Below are 19,181 nucleotides of genomic sequence, written 5' to 3'. Positions count from 1 at the left end.
CCCATAGAGCTGGCCAGCACATGTTTTAAGCACCATGGAGCTGATTCAATCTGGACCTGTGTGACGATGCGGGTTCTGCTCCATGCTCCCATCTTGCGTTTGGGAGCCCTTGAACCTGAAACTGTCGGTAATGTCACCAATGACCTCGGCAGTGAGGCACAACAAATGGAGCAAGGGGATGGTGTAAAATAGTGCCAAAGTGCTTTTATTAAAACCAACAACAAAAACAAAGTGTCCAAATTAAATAAAGTTCACAATCCTTAAATAAATAAATAATCCATTGAAAACAGAGGTGAAATAGTGGAGATAAACTCAGTAAATAAATTCTTTAAAACAAGACTAAAACAGCGGCTGGAAGCAGTCTCTTTTAAAACAAAGCCTGGTGCCTTCTTTTACCTGGCAGGTCCCCTGCTTCTCCTATAGGGCTTTGCAACAGGAGAGTCGCCCTACCTGCAGCTGACCTTCTCTCCATTCAACTGGTCTGGAGGCTTCCCGATCACTGGCTTCGGTTACGCTCCCTCCAGACCGAGACTTGGCTTTTCCCGAACAGCCAGGATGCTCACATTGGGGAATCCATGACCCAAGCCTTCTGACTCCCACTGTCTTTCACAGCGAGCCATCCTTCTGCTGGTCACTCCTGCTCTTCATAATGCTCAGCGGGAGCGACCACTACCAACTGCCCTCGGTGTCGGCCAAACACCCTGTTAGGGCTCACTGTCCAGCTGCCTATGAGCACTCACTCGCTCGCTCTCTCTTTCTCTCTCACACACTCCTGCTTTCTCCTCACTGCTTCCTGCAACCTCCATTTCTTTCATTTACTTTTTCTTCATCTTCCCCTGCTAGCCGCCTTGTGCTTCTAGTTAATATTATGGGGACATGGATCAGCTGTGGAAATTAGCAGCTCCCGGGAACAATTACGGATGCAGACAACTCCTCACCTGTGCACTTAAGTGAGAATCGCCTGCATCATGCATTCCGGAGAACTGCTCCACCACACACACGCCACGCCCCCTCTCTAAACCGCGAGTGCAGCAATTATTTATTTCAAAACTGTCCCTTTTGACATGAGCTATGGACCCGCTGTACCACAACCTGAAGCCATGCCTATGCAAAGTTTTCCCAGCACTCTCCTCATTTGATCTGCAGAGACACACAGTTCTGGAAGTGGAGGGAGGCTGGAGACCACAGATGTCATGTCATTGTAAGTAAAGGTCATGCAGGGTGCAGATGGTAGTTGGGATTCCTGAACCTCCTCAGCTTGCACACAGGAGCCAGCAGTGTTGGGGGAGGGATGTACTGACAAGAATGGGTCAAACCTGTTGAAGAATTGGTTTAGTTCATTAGCTCTGTTCTTCACTAAATAATTTGTTTTGTGATTATTTTAACTGATTTCAAGGAGTTTAATTAAGGTTATTTGTGTGTCCAAAGTCTAATTCTTGTGCCACAGATTTCAACAAGGGGGAGAAGGAAAGCCTAATTAAGAAAAGCTTTCACATAAATGTATTCTCCTCCATTCTATCACCTTTCGTCTGCCTTATCACACAGGTTTTTAGTGTCAAAGTAATCGGCTGCTGGGCGGCACGGTGGCACAGTGGTAGTGCTGCTGCCTCGTGGTAGGGAGACCTGGGTTCTCTTATTGGGTCCTCCCTGCGTGGAGTTTGCATGTTCTCCCCATGTCTGTGTGGGTTTCCTCCAGGTGCTCCGGTTTCCTCCCACAGTCCAAAGACATGCAGGTTAGGTGCATTGGCAATCGTAAATTGTCCCTAGTGTGTGCTTGGTGTGTGGGTGTGTGTGTGTCTACCCTGCAGTGAGCTGGCACCCTGCCCACGGGTTTGTTCCTGCCTTGCGCCCTGTGTTGACTGGGATTGGCTCCAGCAGACCCCCGTGACCCTGTGTTCGGATTCAGCGGGTTGGAAAATGGATGGATGGATGGATGGATAATGACTGACTGATGATTAATCAGCTGCTTGTGGAATCATGGAGTGCTATGGGAATGTTATGCCATTAAGGTCTCTCAGCTAAAGTTTTTGATAATGCCATTTGCAAGGGAGGCCTTAAGGATGTCTTTAAACTTTTTTGTCTCAGTGTTCTGGGGTTCCCTTGCCTTGGCTAAACTAAGACTAGATGACTTTTTGGGTAAGCTGCAGCTAAGTATATTGATCAGTGGCCTGTTTACAAGAACTAGTTCTATAGGGAAATGCTCTTTGATGCTGGTCACCTTTGCTTTGTGAGAATGCTGAAATAGTTGGGGTAATCTTTCTAGGTGATATGGAGACACTTCCAGAGGCAAGTATAGATGGAATCTCTTGAGAGTTTTCAGTGACAATGTTTGGAAAAACCAGGTCCCTCTTCTATTAGATCACTACCACTTCAAATAGTTTCTAAAAAGGAATTAGGCTACCATATAAATGACCCTCTAGAATATAATGGTAATTACAGAGTTTCAGAGGAGTTTTCTTTGGTAAAAAGAAATGTAGAAGAATTGTAATGTATTACTTGTTTACTGGAGCAAGCTTCTTCCTTCTATCCGTACAATTAGCAATTATCAAATCATTTTAGTTTATACCAGAGCTTTAGGTGCAAGGCAAGAGCCAATCCTGGATGTGCCACCAATCTAACAGTATCATAAGGCTCACTCACACTCACTTATACATGGCCAGTTTTGGGCCCGTAACATGCAGGAAGTATACTCTGAATAAAAAACCCTTACAGATATAAGGAGAACACAGAATATCCACATAAACAATGCCTAGTTAGAATTAAGATCCTGGTTTATTTAGTTGCAATGCTGCAGTAATAATGCATGCATTGCTATTCCAGTTAGGATAGAATTATTATAATTTAAAAATGATAATAAATCAAGGGCAGCACAGTGATGCAGTGGTAGCGCTGCTGCCTCACAGTTAGGAGATCTGGGTTCGTTTCCCGGGTCCTCCCTGCATGGAGTTTGAATGTTCTCCCCGTGTCTGCATGGGTTTCCTCCCACAGTCAAAGGACATGCAGGTTAGGTGCATTGGCAATCCTAAATTGTCCCTAGTGTGTGCTTGGTGTATGGGTGTGTGTGTATGTGTTCCCTGCGGTGGGCAGGTGCCCTGCCCGGGGTTTGTTCCTGCCTTATGCCCTGTGCTGGCTGGGATTGGCTCCAGCAGACCCACGTGACCGTGTGTTAGGATATAACAGGTTGGAAAATGACTGACTGACTGACTAATAAATCATATTAATTTTATTTTTTTCTTAAAACAAATGTACTGTATTTTGGTTATCCTGTGTAAATTAGCCTACCTTCTCAGTTGCTACTCAGAGCATTTGGTTGTTTCATCATTCTTTTACAGAGTAACCAAAATACACTTGTTTTAAGATAAAGATAACATTAATACAATTTATTATCATTTTTAAATGATAACAATTGTATCCTAATAATAAATAAAATCATTATGGCAATTATAATAATAATTCTGTTTAGTACATTGGCACAGCAACAGATGTGTGGAGAATTTCTGGGTTCCTTTTAGTGATATACATGTACCATGGTTGCCATGCTAATTTCTCCTCTGTCATCTTGGTGTATCCAGAGTTCAGTCCTTAGGAGGAGGGTTACGTTATGTTATGCATTTTTGCACATGTTTTGTACTTTTGCTTTCATTTTGATTATGTGATTATTTTTTGCCATTTCTACATTGCAATGTTATGTCCTCTTTTTTGTCACAGTGACAAAGGCCATATTGTTGTTAGTTAGTGGTGTTTCATTGCAACCATATGATGGCTTTATTTGAAACACACGATACATTATCTTCAACCTGATGATATTGAAAATGTTGTTGTCCAAACTGTAGTGTTCAGGTTTTTGAGTTTGTGAATCAAACCCCATGGTGTGTGTACTTAGCAATTTAAATTTAGCAATTTAGGGTTTAAAATATGGTGTTTTAGTTTTTACTTCAATTTTGGCATTCATTTTGGGCTTTGTTATTATTGGGTTCTTTAAAATTTCTGGCTTATGATACATGTTTCTTTCAGACAAATGATTTAAGCTTCATCACCTGGTCCGACTTAAATTTTTGCCCTTCTGGCCTGCCAATTACCAGCTGTGGCAGTACAGCTGGAATAAGTGAAACAGCAAATAAACATGTTCTTAATCATCTAAAAAACAATTTAATGATGAGAGTTAAAGTTGTTAACATTCTTGGTTGACTATAAATAGTTCATTCAGGTGCAGCAGAAAATGTTGTTTGCTTAGTCTTAATAATTCAATTAATACCTACCAAAATTTTCTTAAAGCACATTTAAGGATTTCTCTGGATGGGGGTCTGATTGGCAAGGGTATTTTGAATGCATCACGCCTACTAGTCAGTTTCAGAAAGGGTGTTTACATTTTCAGCAGTTGTCATTTTATATTTTAAAATACCGGAGCTTAAAATAACATTAAGAATGCCATTTTTAAAACACTACTCTTTGTTATGACTTGGAGTCTTAGAGCACAAAGTCCTAAAAACACTTCCAAAAATGCCCATTAGAAGGGTTTTACCTTCAAACCCAGGGCAAACACAGGATCTTTATAAAATAAAAAAATATTTTTTTCATTTCATAATAACAAAAGAAAGCACCATAGAATACGATAACAAAGTCCCAAATACTGTAATCCAATGACAAAGTCTAAAAACAGCTGAAGGTCAAAATCCAGAAAATCACAAAAAACACATAGCATAGCAAGAGATGCAAGGACTTGCCAACTCCAGAGCGCATTCACAATGAACTGCCTTTATAGGACTCAGGGCAGTAACCGGAGGTGGCCCTGCCTCTTGGGGAACCAACCACAAAACAAATGGGATGTAACACAAGCATGCATACATAGGCAAAATCAAAAGCAAAGAATAAAGAAAAAAGAAGAACAAAGAGAACACATTAAAGGCTGTTGAACCTCAGCCGAGTGGGGAATCCTGGATGAGACATAACACTTTCACTCATTCAAATGGAGAACTTGTGATTTAGTAACATGAACAACACAATATTTTAGTACCTGTATATAAAAGGTAGATTCACAAAATATTATATGCTGCTCATCTGAAATTCTACCTAAAGAATATGCATTGTTTCAGAATGTATTTAGCAAGCAGAAGTTCCTTGATTTCTCATTCCAACACCCTTATGAATGCACATTTGACTTATTGCCTGGAACACCTCTATCAAAGGGTAAAATATATTTCTTTATCCAGACCAGAGCATCGAATGGTTTCGTTTGACTGTCCAGATGTCATGCTTCAGCCAGGATGTATTCTCGGGCTTATATGTAAGAATAACCATGGCCTTCTTGGCTTCCTGGAAAATGTATAAAAGAGAGCAGCAGCTTCTCCCCATCTTCTTTTGCTCTTCAGTACAGACCTCGGCAGAAACAATGGGATGAAAATCTAAGGAAATCAAAATCTGAGACAGAGTTTGACACCAGCCTCTCGGCAGTATGGCTCTCTCTCTGCATGCAGTAACAGTGCCAGGTACAGATGCTATCAACACACATCAACAGACATAAAATATCAATTCACTACCTTTATATGTCTGCCAAGAATGTGGAAAAAGTTTTAAAAGCAATTTGTATTATAAAGATCATCAGAAAGTATATGCAGGAGAGAAGCCATATGGCTGCTCTGAATGTGGTAAACAATTCTCACAATATGTCAATCTTCAAACACATTCAAAAGTTCACACTCGAGAGAAGCCACATTGCTGTTCTGATTCTGGCAACACAAAAGAGCGAAATGGGTGAGGCCTTCAAAAGACCCACAGAAACAGGCCGAGTACTCACTGGCCTGCTCCAGTATATGTCTCACCCAGGCAAGCCTGACCTTAGGCAACTGGTAGACTTCAGGCCTGTCCAGGTCCCAAAAATGGGGAACAACAAAAAAATGCCTCATAAGAGGGTGAACTGTGAAAATTCAAGCTTATTAGAGGCAATTCAAATGAGAAATCTGTTAAAAATAAAAAATATTTCTTTAATATAAATAAAAGATGTAAAAAAGGCTACAAAGGGTTTACCAAAAGGCAATCCAGAGCAACCTAATTCAAATACACAGTCCACTGAATATCCAAAAACCAGTGGAGAAAATATTCAAATGATTAAAATTAAAAGAAAAAACACAATACTCACAAGACACCACCAAGCAAATTCAATGAACCGCCAAAAGACTAATTTCTTTGCCTGCTGATTTAAATGTATACTGATATTTAAAACAAAATACCTCCAAAAACAAGATTTTTCTCAAAATAAGGCAACATGAGCATTTTAATTTTTCTCAACTGCTCTATAGGAAATAACAGAATTAAATCAGTTAACAAACGTGGCCACTGTAATTGTCTTGCATTTAGGAATTTTACCTATTTGGAATAAGTACCATTTTTATAACCTGTGAATATAATAAAATATTTGAGATTGGCTAACTTGTTCTAAGGGCAACACTAGACTTGAACTAGAAGATAAAAGTTATATCAGAACTTCAAATATTTTCCTAGTGGTATTTTGAGATTTTAAAACACTTTTAATAAGAGAAGTTTTTTTTTATTTTGATCAATGTTTGAGGTTCTTTATGCTGTTGCTTTAGCTAAAAAAACAAATTGTTTTTAAATAAGTCTGCTCTGCTTTGAGATTGTCTTATTTCTTTAACGAGATCGGACTATTTGACACCCAAGTCAAACTTTATTATAAGGTTGTCATCCTCTTTGAATTTTATGATATGTGAAGATTGCTTAGGACAGGGGTGGCAAACTCCAGGCCTAGAGTGCTGCAGTGGCTGCAGGTTTTCATTCTTACCATCTTCTTAATTAGTGACCAGTTTTTGCTGCTGATTACTTCTTTTAATTAACTTGATTCAGGCCCTATAGTTGTTTCTTTTTCTTTAATTAGCAGCCAAACAATGATGAGACACGAAACAAGCCACCACATGACCAGCTCTCCTGTGCCCATTACACAATATCTGAAATTAAAGAGAGGTGATGGTCTTGGTAAGGTTGATCTCTCAGGTCACCAAAACATTTTGATGGTGCTCTTAGAAAGAACAGAAAAACAACTGTTTTCGAAATGTGTGCTGTGGCAGAATGAGAGCAGCAACAAGCCATGGAATTAAATAACGGGTTTAATTAACAGCAAGAATTGGCTTCTCATTAAGAAAGTGATTGGAGTGAAATTGGTTGGAGTTTGAAGCCCCAGTTTTGCTCGTCATCTGTTAGCTCACATCTCATTTCTGCTTGGCTGTCATTTAATGAAGAAAAGAATCAATTCCGATGGGGAAAAAAGTTAATTAGCAGTGAAAACTGGTCACTGATTAGGAAAAGGGTTAGAATGAAAACCTGTAGCCACTGCGGCACTCCAGGCCTGGAGTTCGCCACCCCTGGCTTAGGATATGTATCAGGGAGTTGAGAACCCAGGCTAGAAGCAGTGTAAGGGTAACCACGATTCCAGTGAAAGTAGGTCTGTACCAGTGATCTTCTTTAAGCCCCTTCCTCTTTGATCTGGTTATAGATGTGTTTACTCATGGGATAAAAGACCAATTCCCCTTGTGAATGTTTTTCCTAATGTAGCACCAGAAAGGAGGAAGTGTAGGGGAAATTAGAAGAATAGATTAAGTATTTGGAAGAGAGAGGATTGAAGATAAATAGGAAGAAGACAGGATATTTGATGTTTAATGATGATCAGAATTCAGAAGTCAGCCTGCAGGGAGAGCTATTGAAAAGGCTGGATAAGTTTAAATACCTAGAATCAGTGGTAGACCAAGATGGAGAACTAAATGTAAAGATAACCCATAGAATGCAGCGTGGATGGAACAATTTGAAGAAGATATCAGAAATATTGTACGATTAAGAACCAAGGCAAGTGCTAGAGTTTATATGACAGTGGTAAGACTAGCAATTATTGTATATATGGAGCTGAGATATGGGCAGTAAGGGAGCACAGCAGAAGAAACTGAAATTGGCAGAAATATAAATGGTGAAATGGATGAGTGGAGTTACAAAGAAGAACAGAATAAGAAATGAGACCATCAGAGGTACGGCAAAAGTAGGAGAGAGATCTAAGAAAATATAGGAAAGCAAATTAAAGGAGCGTGGACAAGTGATGAGGAGAGAAAATGAATATGTGGGCAAATAGTGATGGGAATGTAAGTAGAGGAGGAGAAAGTGGATGTGGATAGATAGAGTAAAGGAAGAATTGACCGGAGAGGAGGTGCTGCACCAGTCCATATGGGGAAGGTTGGTCAAACACATTAGCCCAAAAAAAAGGGAAAAACATTAAGATGAAGAAGAAGAAGAAGAATTCTCTATTGAATAAAGATATGTTTAATTCTTAGGAACTGCTTCGTTGTTAAAAGGAAGTGTGTAGGAAAGCCTGCAGGAGAGGATTGGTAGCAGCAAACAGAGTAGGGAATGCCCAATGCTAGTTACATAGAGTTATAAAGGAAAGGAGAACTCATTAGTTCAACCATTTGAGTGATAACTGCTGCCCAAGTTTGCTCATCAAAGTTTGTAAAGTAAAGTGTTTTGGACACCTGCCAAGTTTAAACGTAGCCATTATTAAGTACCTTTAAATCTGAGACTTATCTTAGACTATTGCTAATCAGGAAGAGCTCAATTGCACCAGTTGTTGCTCTGAATTCAATTTGTACAGATTTTCACAGTTTACTGTACTTTGACATGAGGTGAGATAATCAGATCTCAGAATGCCTCACAGCATGTTCTTTTTACTTTTCGAAGAGAATCAGAGATGGAACCCTTTTTAAAAAAGTTTGTTTTCTGTTTGGTTGGAGCATCTATCAGCAGTCACAATATGCAAAGGCCCATAGCAATAGTCTCTGTAAACAATTTAATCTGTTTTGTTTCTTAAAGATGTAAGCTTGGCTGGCATGGTTGTTGTTAAATGTAAAGCATAGATTTCTGCTTGAAGATGTTCAGATTAAATGAAAGTCTGTATTGTATAGCTAAATTAAAGAGTATAAGGCTAGTTTCTTTCTACAGCAATGCAAAGAAAAGCCAAGCAAAATGACACCTTTTATTGGCTAACTAAAAAGATTACAATATGCAAGCTTTCGAGGCAACTCAGGCCCCTTCTTCAGGCAAGATGTAATGATTACATCTTGCCTGAAGAAGGGGCCTGAGTTGCCTCGAAAGCTTGCATATTGTAATCTTTTTAGTTAGCCAATAAAAGGTGTCATTTTGCTTGGCTTTTCTCTACATTCATAATGGCTAACACGATACAACACCCTAGTACTACAGCAATGCAATAAAGTAACAAATGCTGTCATGACCCAGTAAAATCCAGACATTATGAAGTACTTCATCTGTTCATGGTAGGCATGCCCAAGACTATTTTCTGCTAATAATGTGCACGCAGAATCAGAACAACAAAGGAGAATACACGACTGATAAAAAGAAAAATGTTGCACTGCTGAAGACAACGCACTGCCAGTGAGTAGCTGTATGACCTCCATTAGTAGCTTGTTAAAAGAGTCACTGGTGAGTGGTGACAGTCACAGCTTTATTGCTTTATGGTATTGTTGATAGGGGCTAAAGATAAAACAGACTAATAGCGGCAATGATAAAGCAAACTAATGGCAGACCAAGGAAAATATTTCCATAAGATGCTACACAATATGCAAGAGGGTAGCACCAGTCCTCTCTTAGGTCTATAAATGCTAGCCTTTACCAATATACTGTAGTGTGAAGAACTGAAAACTTCATTTACTTATTTGGCTGACCCCTTTATTCGAGGTGACTTACAACATTTAATATACAATTGACAACATTTCTTTTGGTTTTCCAAATGGAGTACAGGCAGGTCAATTGACTTGCTTATGGTCACATAGTGTCAGTAGCAGGATCTGAACCCACCACTTCAGGGTTTGAGGTCCAAAGCCTTAACCACTACACTACACTACATACTTGCTAGATTATAATAAGATAATAAGAAAATAACAGTTCCAAACTGTTTTGAGGGTAAGAGTAAGGTTGGAAAAATTTAGACTTCACCTTACTGAAAAAGGGACTGTAGTTTATTAGCAAACTCATCTTTAGCAGTGAGTTCACTGGGCTGGATGAAGTCACAAGAATTTTTAGGTCCCTTCATGGGTGTGTCCTTCTGAAGATGCTTATAGTCCTCTCCTAAAATGAGAGAAAACCATGCTCTAAGGCAATCTGGAGTTCCTTTTCCTTTAAATATTGTTGTTCCCATTTTTTTGCGTCATGCCTTACTGGGAGGCCGAGTACACTGTGACAATGTACAGATGTTTGAAGGCTGTGTCCCCACATTCCTGTCTGTAATTTGAAATGGTGTTCCTTCAGTGTTCAGTACGGGCTTCAGTCTACTTTTCTCTTTACATGTTAAGATTAGAAGATGCAATCTGGAAACATTATTTTTATTTACTATCATGATACTGTTTTGTGAAGTATTGCTCTGAGCTCTGCAGCTGTTCATTCTTTCACATGCAGTTTGTCTAAGCCTATGCATATTCCTTTTAACTTCCATGTAAATTTAGTAATAGGGTCAAAAATTCTCTGCCAGTTTCTGACTATTAAGAGTTCGAGAAAAATTGATTTTAGCAAAGTTGCTTTATGAGTGTCTGTGTTTGAGTTTGTGTGTGTCTGTGGAAAATCAAAATTTATTTATACATCTTAAAATTAAAATTATCATCAGAAAATGTTGTATTTTTTTGTTTAGCAGAGTTTCTGAATAACTAAATTCTGCCTAAGATAAAAAAATTTAGAGTGAGCGGTTTCTGAGGTATCCATCCTGAACACCAAGATACATATACAACAATAACTTTTGAAAAAAAAACAGCCTATCTTTTTCGAACAAGTTGCATTATATTTGTCATGTTACAGGCTTCAGGCCTATTGTTTAGGTCTAGTACTTATCCCTTTAGCCTTTAAAAAGTGTTTGACCTATGTCCAACAGTAGTGTAATAGAAATTGTCTAATTTAACTTGTAGTCTGCTCTGTTTAGTCAAATGACCAGGCCAATTGATTTGCACAATTATTGCATAAATAATTTGTGAGATAAATAATTTACTTAAGTATATATATATATATATATATATATATATATATATATATATATATATATATATGTATATATGTATATATATATATATATGTATATATGTATATATATATATATATATATATATATATATATATATATATATATATATATATATATATGTATATATGTATATATATATATATATATATATATATATATATATATATATATATATATATATATATATACACACACATGCACGCAGGCACACATGCTCACACTCACAAAAATGTATAAGCAAAGATGGCTGATTGGTTGTTAATAATTGGGGTCATTGTTATGATCAGTTGTTATGTCTTCTGCATCCTCTTTGGCTTTTTTGTCTACATTATAGCATCACCTGCTGTCACAGACATTCTCACCTTGGAATTTATGTATCATCCCTGATGATGAACATGGTAACAGACAATTGCCAAATTCCAAATCTTGTTACATGTGCAGAATGTTGATGAAGTGCGCAGACCACCTGCTGACCAAGGACGTCTTTGCAAGTCCAAGGAGGTTATGCTGAAGCTTTGTAAAACACTGGTTAGATCTCACCTGGAGTGTTGTGTGCAGTTTTGGTCTCCATGGTAAAAATGGCCACAGCAGAGCTAGAAGAAGTACAGAGAAGAGCAGCAAGGCTGATTCCAGGGCTACAGGGGATGAGTTATGAAGAAGTATTTAAAGAGCTGAGCCTTTTCAATTTAAGTAAAAGGAGATTAAAAGGAGACATGACTAAAGTGTTTAAAATTATGAAGGTAATTAGTCCAGAGGATTGAGACTGTTATTTTAAAATGAGCTCATCAAGAACACAGGGACACATTTGGAAACTTGTTAAGAGGTAAATTTTACACAAAGAATCAAAAGTTTTCCTTCACACAGAGAAAAATAGACATGTGGAATAACTTAGAGTAGTGTGGTAGACAATAGGACTTTAGAGACTTTCAAAAGTAGACTTGATGTTATTTTAGAATAACTATGTAGACAGGACTGGCAAGTTTTGTTGGGCTAAATGGCCTGTTCTCATCTAGATGGTTTGAATGTTATAATTTTCTAATTGGCAGGTTCTGCCTTTTTTCTAGTGACCATGGCCTCTAAGGTTAATATCCCATAATGTCTGTGCAGACTGAATTTTGATTTCTGTCCTTTTTTTGCTATATAATTTTAGCTTAATATATTAACATATTCACCATTATGAGTAGTTGAGAGCTTTGAGATGTTAAATGCAAAAGATAATTTTTTTGTATATTTCCATGTTGATACTGTATTTCTAATGTATGTTCCATGTTGTTTTTATTACTTGTTCTTTTCAGTTTTAATATATTTTATATATGTGTATTTGTACTATAATAATGGATCAGTATGAAATAAGAATAAACTGCTTTGAGAAAATTACATGTTTTTATTAATTTTGTTTTGATGCAGTGGCATAGGGAAGGTTGGGCCTGGTGGGGCCCAGCCAATCAGTTAGATAGATAGATAGATAGATAGATAGATAGATAGATAGATAGATAGATAGATAGATAGATAGATAGATAGATAGATAGATAGATAGATAGATACTTTATTAATCCCAAGAGGAAATTCACATACTCCAGCAGCACCTTACTGATACAAAAAACAATATTAAATTAAAGATTGATAATAATGCAGGTAAAAACAGACAATAACTTTATATAATGTTAACGTTTACCCCCCCGGGCGGAATTGAAGAGTTGCATAGTTTGGGGGAGGAACGATCTTCTCAGTCCGTCAGTGGAGCAGGACAGTGACAGCAGTCTGTTGCTGAAGCTGCTCTTCTGTCTGGAGATGACACTGTTTAGTGGATGCAGTGGATTTTCCATAATTGATAGGAGCCTGCTGTGCGCCTGTCCCTCTGCTACAGATGTCAAACTGTCCAGCTCCATGCCTGCCTTCATCACCAGTTTGTCCAAGCGTGAGGCGTCTTTCTTCTTAATGCTGCCTCCCCAGCACACCACCGCTTAGAAGAGGGCGCTTGCCACAACCGTCTGATAGAACATCTGCAGCATTATATTGCAGATGTTGAAGGACGCCAGCCTTCTAAGCCTTTTAAGTATAACCGGCTCTGTCCTTTCTTACACAGAGCATCAGTATTGGCAGTCCAGTCTAATTTATCATCCAGCTGCACTCCCAGGTATTAATAGGTGTGCACCATCTGCACACAGTCACCTCTGATGATCACGGGGTCCATGAGAGGTCTGGGCCTCCTAAAATCCACCACCACCTCCTTGGTTTTGCTGGTGTTCAGGTGTAGGTGGTTTCAGTCGCACCATTTAACAAAGTCATTGATTAGGTCCCTATACTCCTCCTCCTGCCCACTCATGATGCAGCCCACGATAGCAGTGTCATCAGCGAACTTTTGCATGTGGCAGGACTCCAAGTTGTATTGGAAGTCCGATGTATATAGGCTGAACAGGATCGGAGAAAGTACAGTCCCTTGTGGCGCTCCTGTGTTGCTGACCACAATGTCAGACGTGCAGTTCCCAAGACGCACATACTGAGGTCTGTCTTTAAGATAGTCCACGATCCATGCCACCAGGTATGAATCTACTCCCATCTCTGTCAGCTTGTCCCTAAGGAGCAGAGGTTGGATTGTGTTGAAGGCGCTAGAGAAGTCTAGAAACATAATTTTTACAGCACCACTGCCTCTGTCCAAGTGAGAGAGGGATCGATGCAGCATATAGATGATGGCATCCTCCGCTCCCACCTTCTCCTGGTATGCGAACTGCAGAGGGTCGAGGGCGTGTTGAGCCTGTGGCCTCAGGTGGTGAAGCAGCAGCCTCTCCATGGTCTTCATCATATGTGATGTCAGAGCAACAGGCCGGAAGTCATTCAGCTCACTAGGACGTGATACCTTTGGGACTGGGGTGATGCAAGATGTTTTCCAAAGCCTCAGGACTCTCCCCTGTTCCAGGCTCAGGTTGAAGATGCGCTGTAGAGGACCCCCCAGTTCCGATGCACAGACCTTCAGCAGTCGTGGCAATACTCCATCTGGACCCGCTGCTTTGCTGGCACGAAGTCTCCTCAGCTCTCTGCTCACTTGCGCTGTTGTAATTATGGGTGGGGATGTCTCTTCTATGCTGGTATCAGCAGAAGGATGTGTGGAGGGTGCAGTACTCCGAGGTGAGAGTGAGAGTGGGTTAGAGTGGTCAAACCTGTTAAAGAAGTTGTTCATTTGGTTTGCTCTCTTCACGTCTCTCTCGATGGTGGTACCCCGCTTCGAGCTGCAGCCAGTGATGATCTTCATCCCATCCCACACTTCCTTCATGCTGTTATTCTGCTACTTCTGCTCCAGCTTTCTCCTGTACTGCTCCTTCGCCGCCCTGAGCTGGACTTGGAGTTCCTTCTGCACGCGCTTGAGCTCATGCTGATCACCACTTTTAAAAGCTCTTTTCTTCTGGTTCATATTTTTAATATTTTCATCTTGATTTTTTCTACTTTTCCAGGTGTTCTAATTAATGAATCTATTATTTACTAATTAGTAAGTCTGGCACTAAAGTAGTTGCAGCCTTTCACAATTCAGTGTTTTTTGCCTGCAGGTGTCTACTGTGCTAGTTTTTAATTGTCATTATTAAGATACAATGAAGGGAGCAAACTGTACAGAGAAAGGGCAAAAATACAATGAAATCAACAAAATAGAGTTAAGCATTTAAATATATAGCAGAAAATATTTCTAAATGTTTTATAAATGTAAAAAATACTGCTGTACTTTTCTGAATGTGGAATAAGAGATGTGGAAAAAATACCGGCTAATTAAATTAGATCAGTGTTATCAGTTGTCACTGATCATGAATCTGGCTGGAACAAAAACTTACATTCTGAATGGGACACTAGCACCGAGTTTTAGAACTGGATGGATGGATAGACGGACGGACGGGGCCTGAAGAAATCGAATCCTTACGTAAGTGCAGACTAGACTGTCAAGTCTCGAATTGAGCACAGCAGCCAGTGAGCGCCTCTCTCCTAAAGGATGCAGTATTGAGCCAGAGATAGTGCGCACAGCGGGCTTGAATTACACATGTCCCGCATTTGAAAACTCCTTTCACTCTTGTTTCAAAATCCTGCCTCTTCCTGAACAGCAACGAGAGAAAAAAAAAAACTTGGACGCAGTTCATTTTCTTTGCTCAAACAGGATCGGAAAACCGCAAGCAGACACATAATTGAGCAGACGTGGACACAGGAGACCCACACGCGCGACGCAATTTCACTGCGCATTATGTCAAAAGCATTTGGAGTTTCGCCCCTTACCCCAACCCTGCAGATAAAGAAAGTGTGAAGAGCTGTGCTGTGAAGCAGGACCCGTAAAGCCAGTCTTCAACAGCTGTCCCGTAGAGGGGTGGGGAGAAGGTTCGGGGAGTCTGATATCTGAATGGGTTGAACTGGTCCCAATTCGGAATCTGCCTGGATGGGATGCACGGTGAGCTTCGTGTGCTGCGAAGACGAACTCCTTCTGATGCCTAATATCAAGCGAGATGGCGAGCAAAAGAAAGAAAAAAGAAGACTCCTGGCAAAGGTAAGAGAAATAATAAAAGTGCTAAAGTCGTTTAACCGAAAACAGGGAAAAGGGAGCCCAAAAGTTGCACGCGGGATGCCGTGCTGAGAGTACGAAACTTTCCACCTGCTGGTTGTTTATGCATGTGTCGTCTCTCTAAATATGTCTGAAAGGATGCTTTGAATTCTTTTGAAGTTTTACAAAGTTTGGCAACGCAATGACGGGATAGTGACAGACGTTTGTTTAAACAGCGTAGGTGTTCAATTTAAGCCGAGTATTTTCCTTCCTTTCATTTAATCGAAGGATTTACACCAACTGTACATGCACAAATATAATACATACCGTGTCATACGTTTTACACAAAAATCGCCAGGATTATTTTAACTGTGTAAGAGTTAACAGTAGTGATTTTAAAGTTCATGACAAACCAAATTAACATTTAAAGGGATATTCGGCGCTGCATCACAGTTAGGACCCCGATCAGGTCGAGGGCCGTGTGAAGTTGCTCGCCCAGGCTTAGGCGGGGTTTCTTTCCGACTTCTAATTGCCCCAAGATGAGTAACTCGAAGTTTATCGATGATAGCACTGCTGTGTCGCAGCAAGGAGAGCAGGCTTCACATCCCAAGTACATCCAGTGTGGCGATGCTCCAATTCCTTCCCACAGTCCAAAGACACGAAGGTTGGGTGAATTGGCCCGTGTGTTAACCCTGTGATGAACTGGGGCCCTTTCTGGGGAGTGTTCCTGCCTTGTGCCAGGTGCTTTCATGGACAGGCTCTTGCTACCCTGTGACCCTGCTTTAAATAAGCAAGCATGGAGCATGGATGGATGGATGGATTGATGCATTGAGTGATGGACTGGAGGTCCATCCAAGATGGGTTCCTGCTTTACTCTTAATGCTTCCAAAAGACATGCTCTAGCAGCGCCATAGCTGGATTAAATATAAATGGACGGATATCTCTGAAAACATCTGGCATATCTGAAATGAACTGCAAGTTTATATTAAAATATCCTGAGCTTACTTTGAGATATCGGAAGTCTCTGACCTGCATAAGAGATCTCTAAATGGTAATTAGCTTGCAGCAATTATAGCAGCATTACCACCATTGTTTGTAAATACATATACTAGCAACCTTTTGCTTTCCTGTGTATCATTACCTGTTGTTGACAGATTTGTTAAAAGAATAGAGGCAGTCTTATTGAATCATTTATTACAATAAATATTTATTCTGCAGGCCTATAGTGAAGAATGATATCCAGTTATCATCCCTGTGCTCATCAGTGGATGTGGGAGGCGTGCCTCCATGTCAGGTTTAGGTAGCTAATAAACTAAAGAGATAATTTGTCTAGTTATTAAGAATATGGGTAATTTTATAGTGATGGTTTGTTATTAAAAATGATGTCCTTTATATTTTGGTTTTGATTTCACATTAGTAATCTATCATTTAAAATTTAATAAATATTACATATGGAAATTATGGTACAAAGCTGACTACATTGGAATAAAAAATTAAATTCATAATTAGTTAGTGAACAAACTTGTATATATTTCAAAGGTTATGTATATATCTACTGCGGTGGGTTGGCACCCTGCCCAGGATTGGTTCCTGCCTTGTGCCCTGTATTGGCTGGGATTGGCTCCAGCAGACCCCCGTGACCCTGTGTTCGGATTCAGTGGGTTGGAAAATGGATGGATGGATGGATGTATATATCTATTTTTTTTTTTTTCAGAGTAATAAATCAAGGTAAATTGGAAGACACAAAGTATTTAAAAGTGGCGTTTATATACTTTTGCCTAGGAGACACAAGTTTACTGGCAAAACAGACTGCTTTTTTATTTAAAATTTTTTATTATTATTACGATTATAACAAGGTCATCACTAGTTTATCAAACACATTCGTGTGAAAGCATAACTTTTAAAATTGCATAAAAAAGTCCAAAACTTCTTGCAGTAAATTCTTTTATAGAAATAATTTGTTTTTAATTGCAAATATATTGTAACCATACTGTATGTTTATTGACCCTTCTGATGCTGCATTGTAGTGTATATTGTTTAGTTTGGACAAAAATAATATTTGTCAAAAGGAAATTGTGCGCAAAGGTTTTGTTTAGTAGAAAACTACCTTGGCTGTAAACAAATGCAAATTTAATTTTGCTGTGCTTAAATACAGTACTTAAAGCTTAGCAGAATGACTTCCATCCCTCTTTTGGTCTCTCCACTGTTAGCATTTAGCTTGTGTCTTTAAACTATTGCATAATGCAAACTGCATACATTAAGCTGAGTTATAAAATGAATTGAAAATTGCATCCAGTGGTTATTTTTAATTAAGCTTATGATCCATTAAATCAGACAGAGAAAATAAGTTATGGCAGCTGAAGTATCTGGTCATGGACTTTAAACTGCATAAAACTAATTTAAAATAATACAAATTAATCTCTTGTATCACAAAGTTCTATTTATAGGCCAAGGGCACTATACAGTAAGACAGTAAACTTTAATTGCTATATAAAATAATATACAGTATAGTAAAACTGAAATCCCTGTAGTGAAATGGCATCTCAAGGTTCTTTAGAAATAAAGAGATATATTGTGCAGTTCTTTTTGTTTTGTTTTTTTAACACACATTTGGAGCAGAAAGTCAAGTGACATGCTATGGGTCATGCACTGAGCTAGAGATGAGAACTGAATGGACAGCTTTGGCATTTAAACTCCTGTATGTATTATGATTATGCTCTGCCTGTTAGGATTTCCAAAAAGGTCTCTAGATCTTGCAGAATTTAAATGTTTTATCACATTGGCAAGATCACTTTCAGCACTTGCAGCTGTGTTTTAAATCTATGGCACACAGTACAGTATGAAAAATTCATTAACTTGTCACTGGCTATGGTGAGTGACTACTATATTTTTAGGTTTTTAGGATAAATCACTATTATCAACAAGTTGATTTAGGGTTTTCCTGTAATGCATCAAATTGGTGCTTAATAAACAGAAATAAGTCTTCAGAATATTCGCAACAAAACAGTTTCTTGTTCTAGTAACACAGAATATCATACTTCTTATCCACTTGATAGAGTGAACGCTTTACTAATAGTGTTGTAATTGATGCCTAATAAATGTAAGAAGGCCCGCTTTAGAATGTAGGCATTTTAGATATTATCAGCATGTGCCAAATAAGATTTTTTTTTTTTGTTTGTGTGTGTAATGTTTGACATCCTTTAATTTTCAGCTATGATAAACAAGCCTGCATTTCAGAATAAGGGATGTAAATTGTGGTCAAGCAGCCAACAAATGCTTAACAGACCTTCTACTAAAATAACATCCCTTTTGGAATAGTTAGAGGAGGCATTAAATATATTCATCCACGATCCACACTTTTATATAAGGCCTGTGCCCCCTTCTTACTCTGGGGGTGGGGGGGTGGGGGGGGTGTGTGTTAAATTAAAGCCCTTCCATTGACAATAATTTACTTCTGTATAACTAGCTTTTAATATACCATATTGCAGAAAAAAACTTTAAACAATCACTTTATTGGTATGCTGGAAGTGTAGTGCAGTGGCTAAGTCATTAGATCTCAAACCACAAAGTTGTTGGTTTTAACCTAACCTCTGATAT

General features: G+C 39.0%; 2 protein-coding genes across 4 annotated transcripts in view; both read left to right on the top strand.

Moving 5' to 3' along the window:
• Window positions 1–19,181, top strand: part of zgc:92380 (uncharacterized protein LOC445086 homolog) — a 1,014,629-nt gene that overhangs the window by 422,085 nt on the left and 573,363 nt on the right. The gene's annotated exons all lie outside the window — the stretch shown is intronic.
• Window positions 15,139–19,181, top strand: part of tns1b (tensin 1b) — a 793,111-nt gene continuing 789,068 nt past the window's right edge. For 2 of the 3 annotated variants that reach the window (XM_051930510.1, XM_051930508.1), the window contains exon 1: window positions 15,139–15,590. In XM_051930510.1, the coding sequence (XP_051786470.1) occupies window positions 15,483–15,590 (108 nt within the window). In that variant the 5' untranslated portion in view covers window positions 15,139–15,482. The remainder of the gene's footprint in view (window positions 15,591–19,181) is intronic. The other variant, XM_028807574.2, reaches the window with a different exon arrangement.

This window comes from Erpetoichthys calabaricus, chromosome 8, assembly GCF_900747795.2.
Source record: "Erpetoichthys calabaricus chromosome 8, fErpCal1.3, whole genome shotgun sequence".
Lineage (NCBI taxonomy): Eukaryota > Metazoa > Chordata > Cladistia > Polypteriformes > Polypteridae > Erpetoichthys > Erpetoichthys calabaricus.
This window is presented reverse-complemented; position numbering and strand designations above follow the sequence as displayed.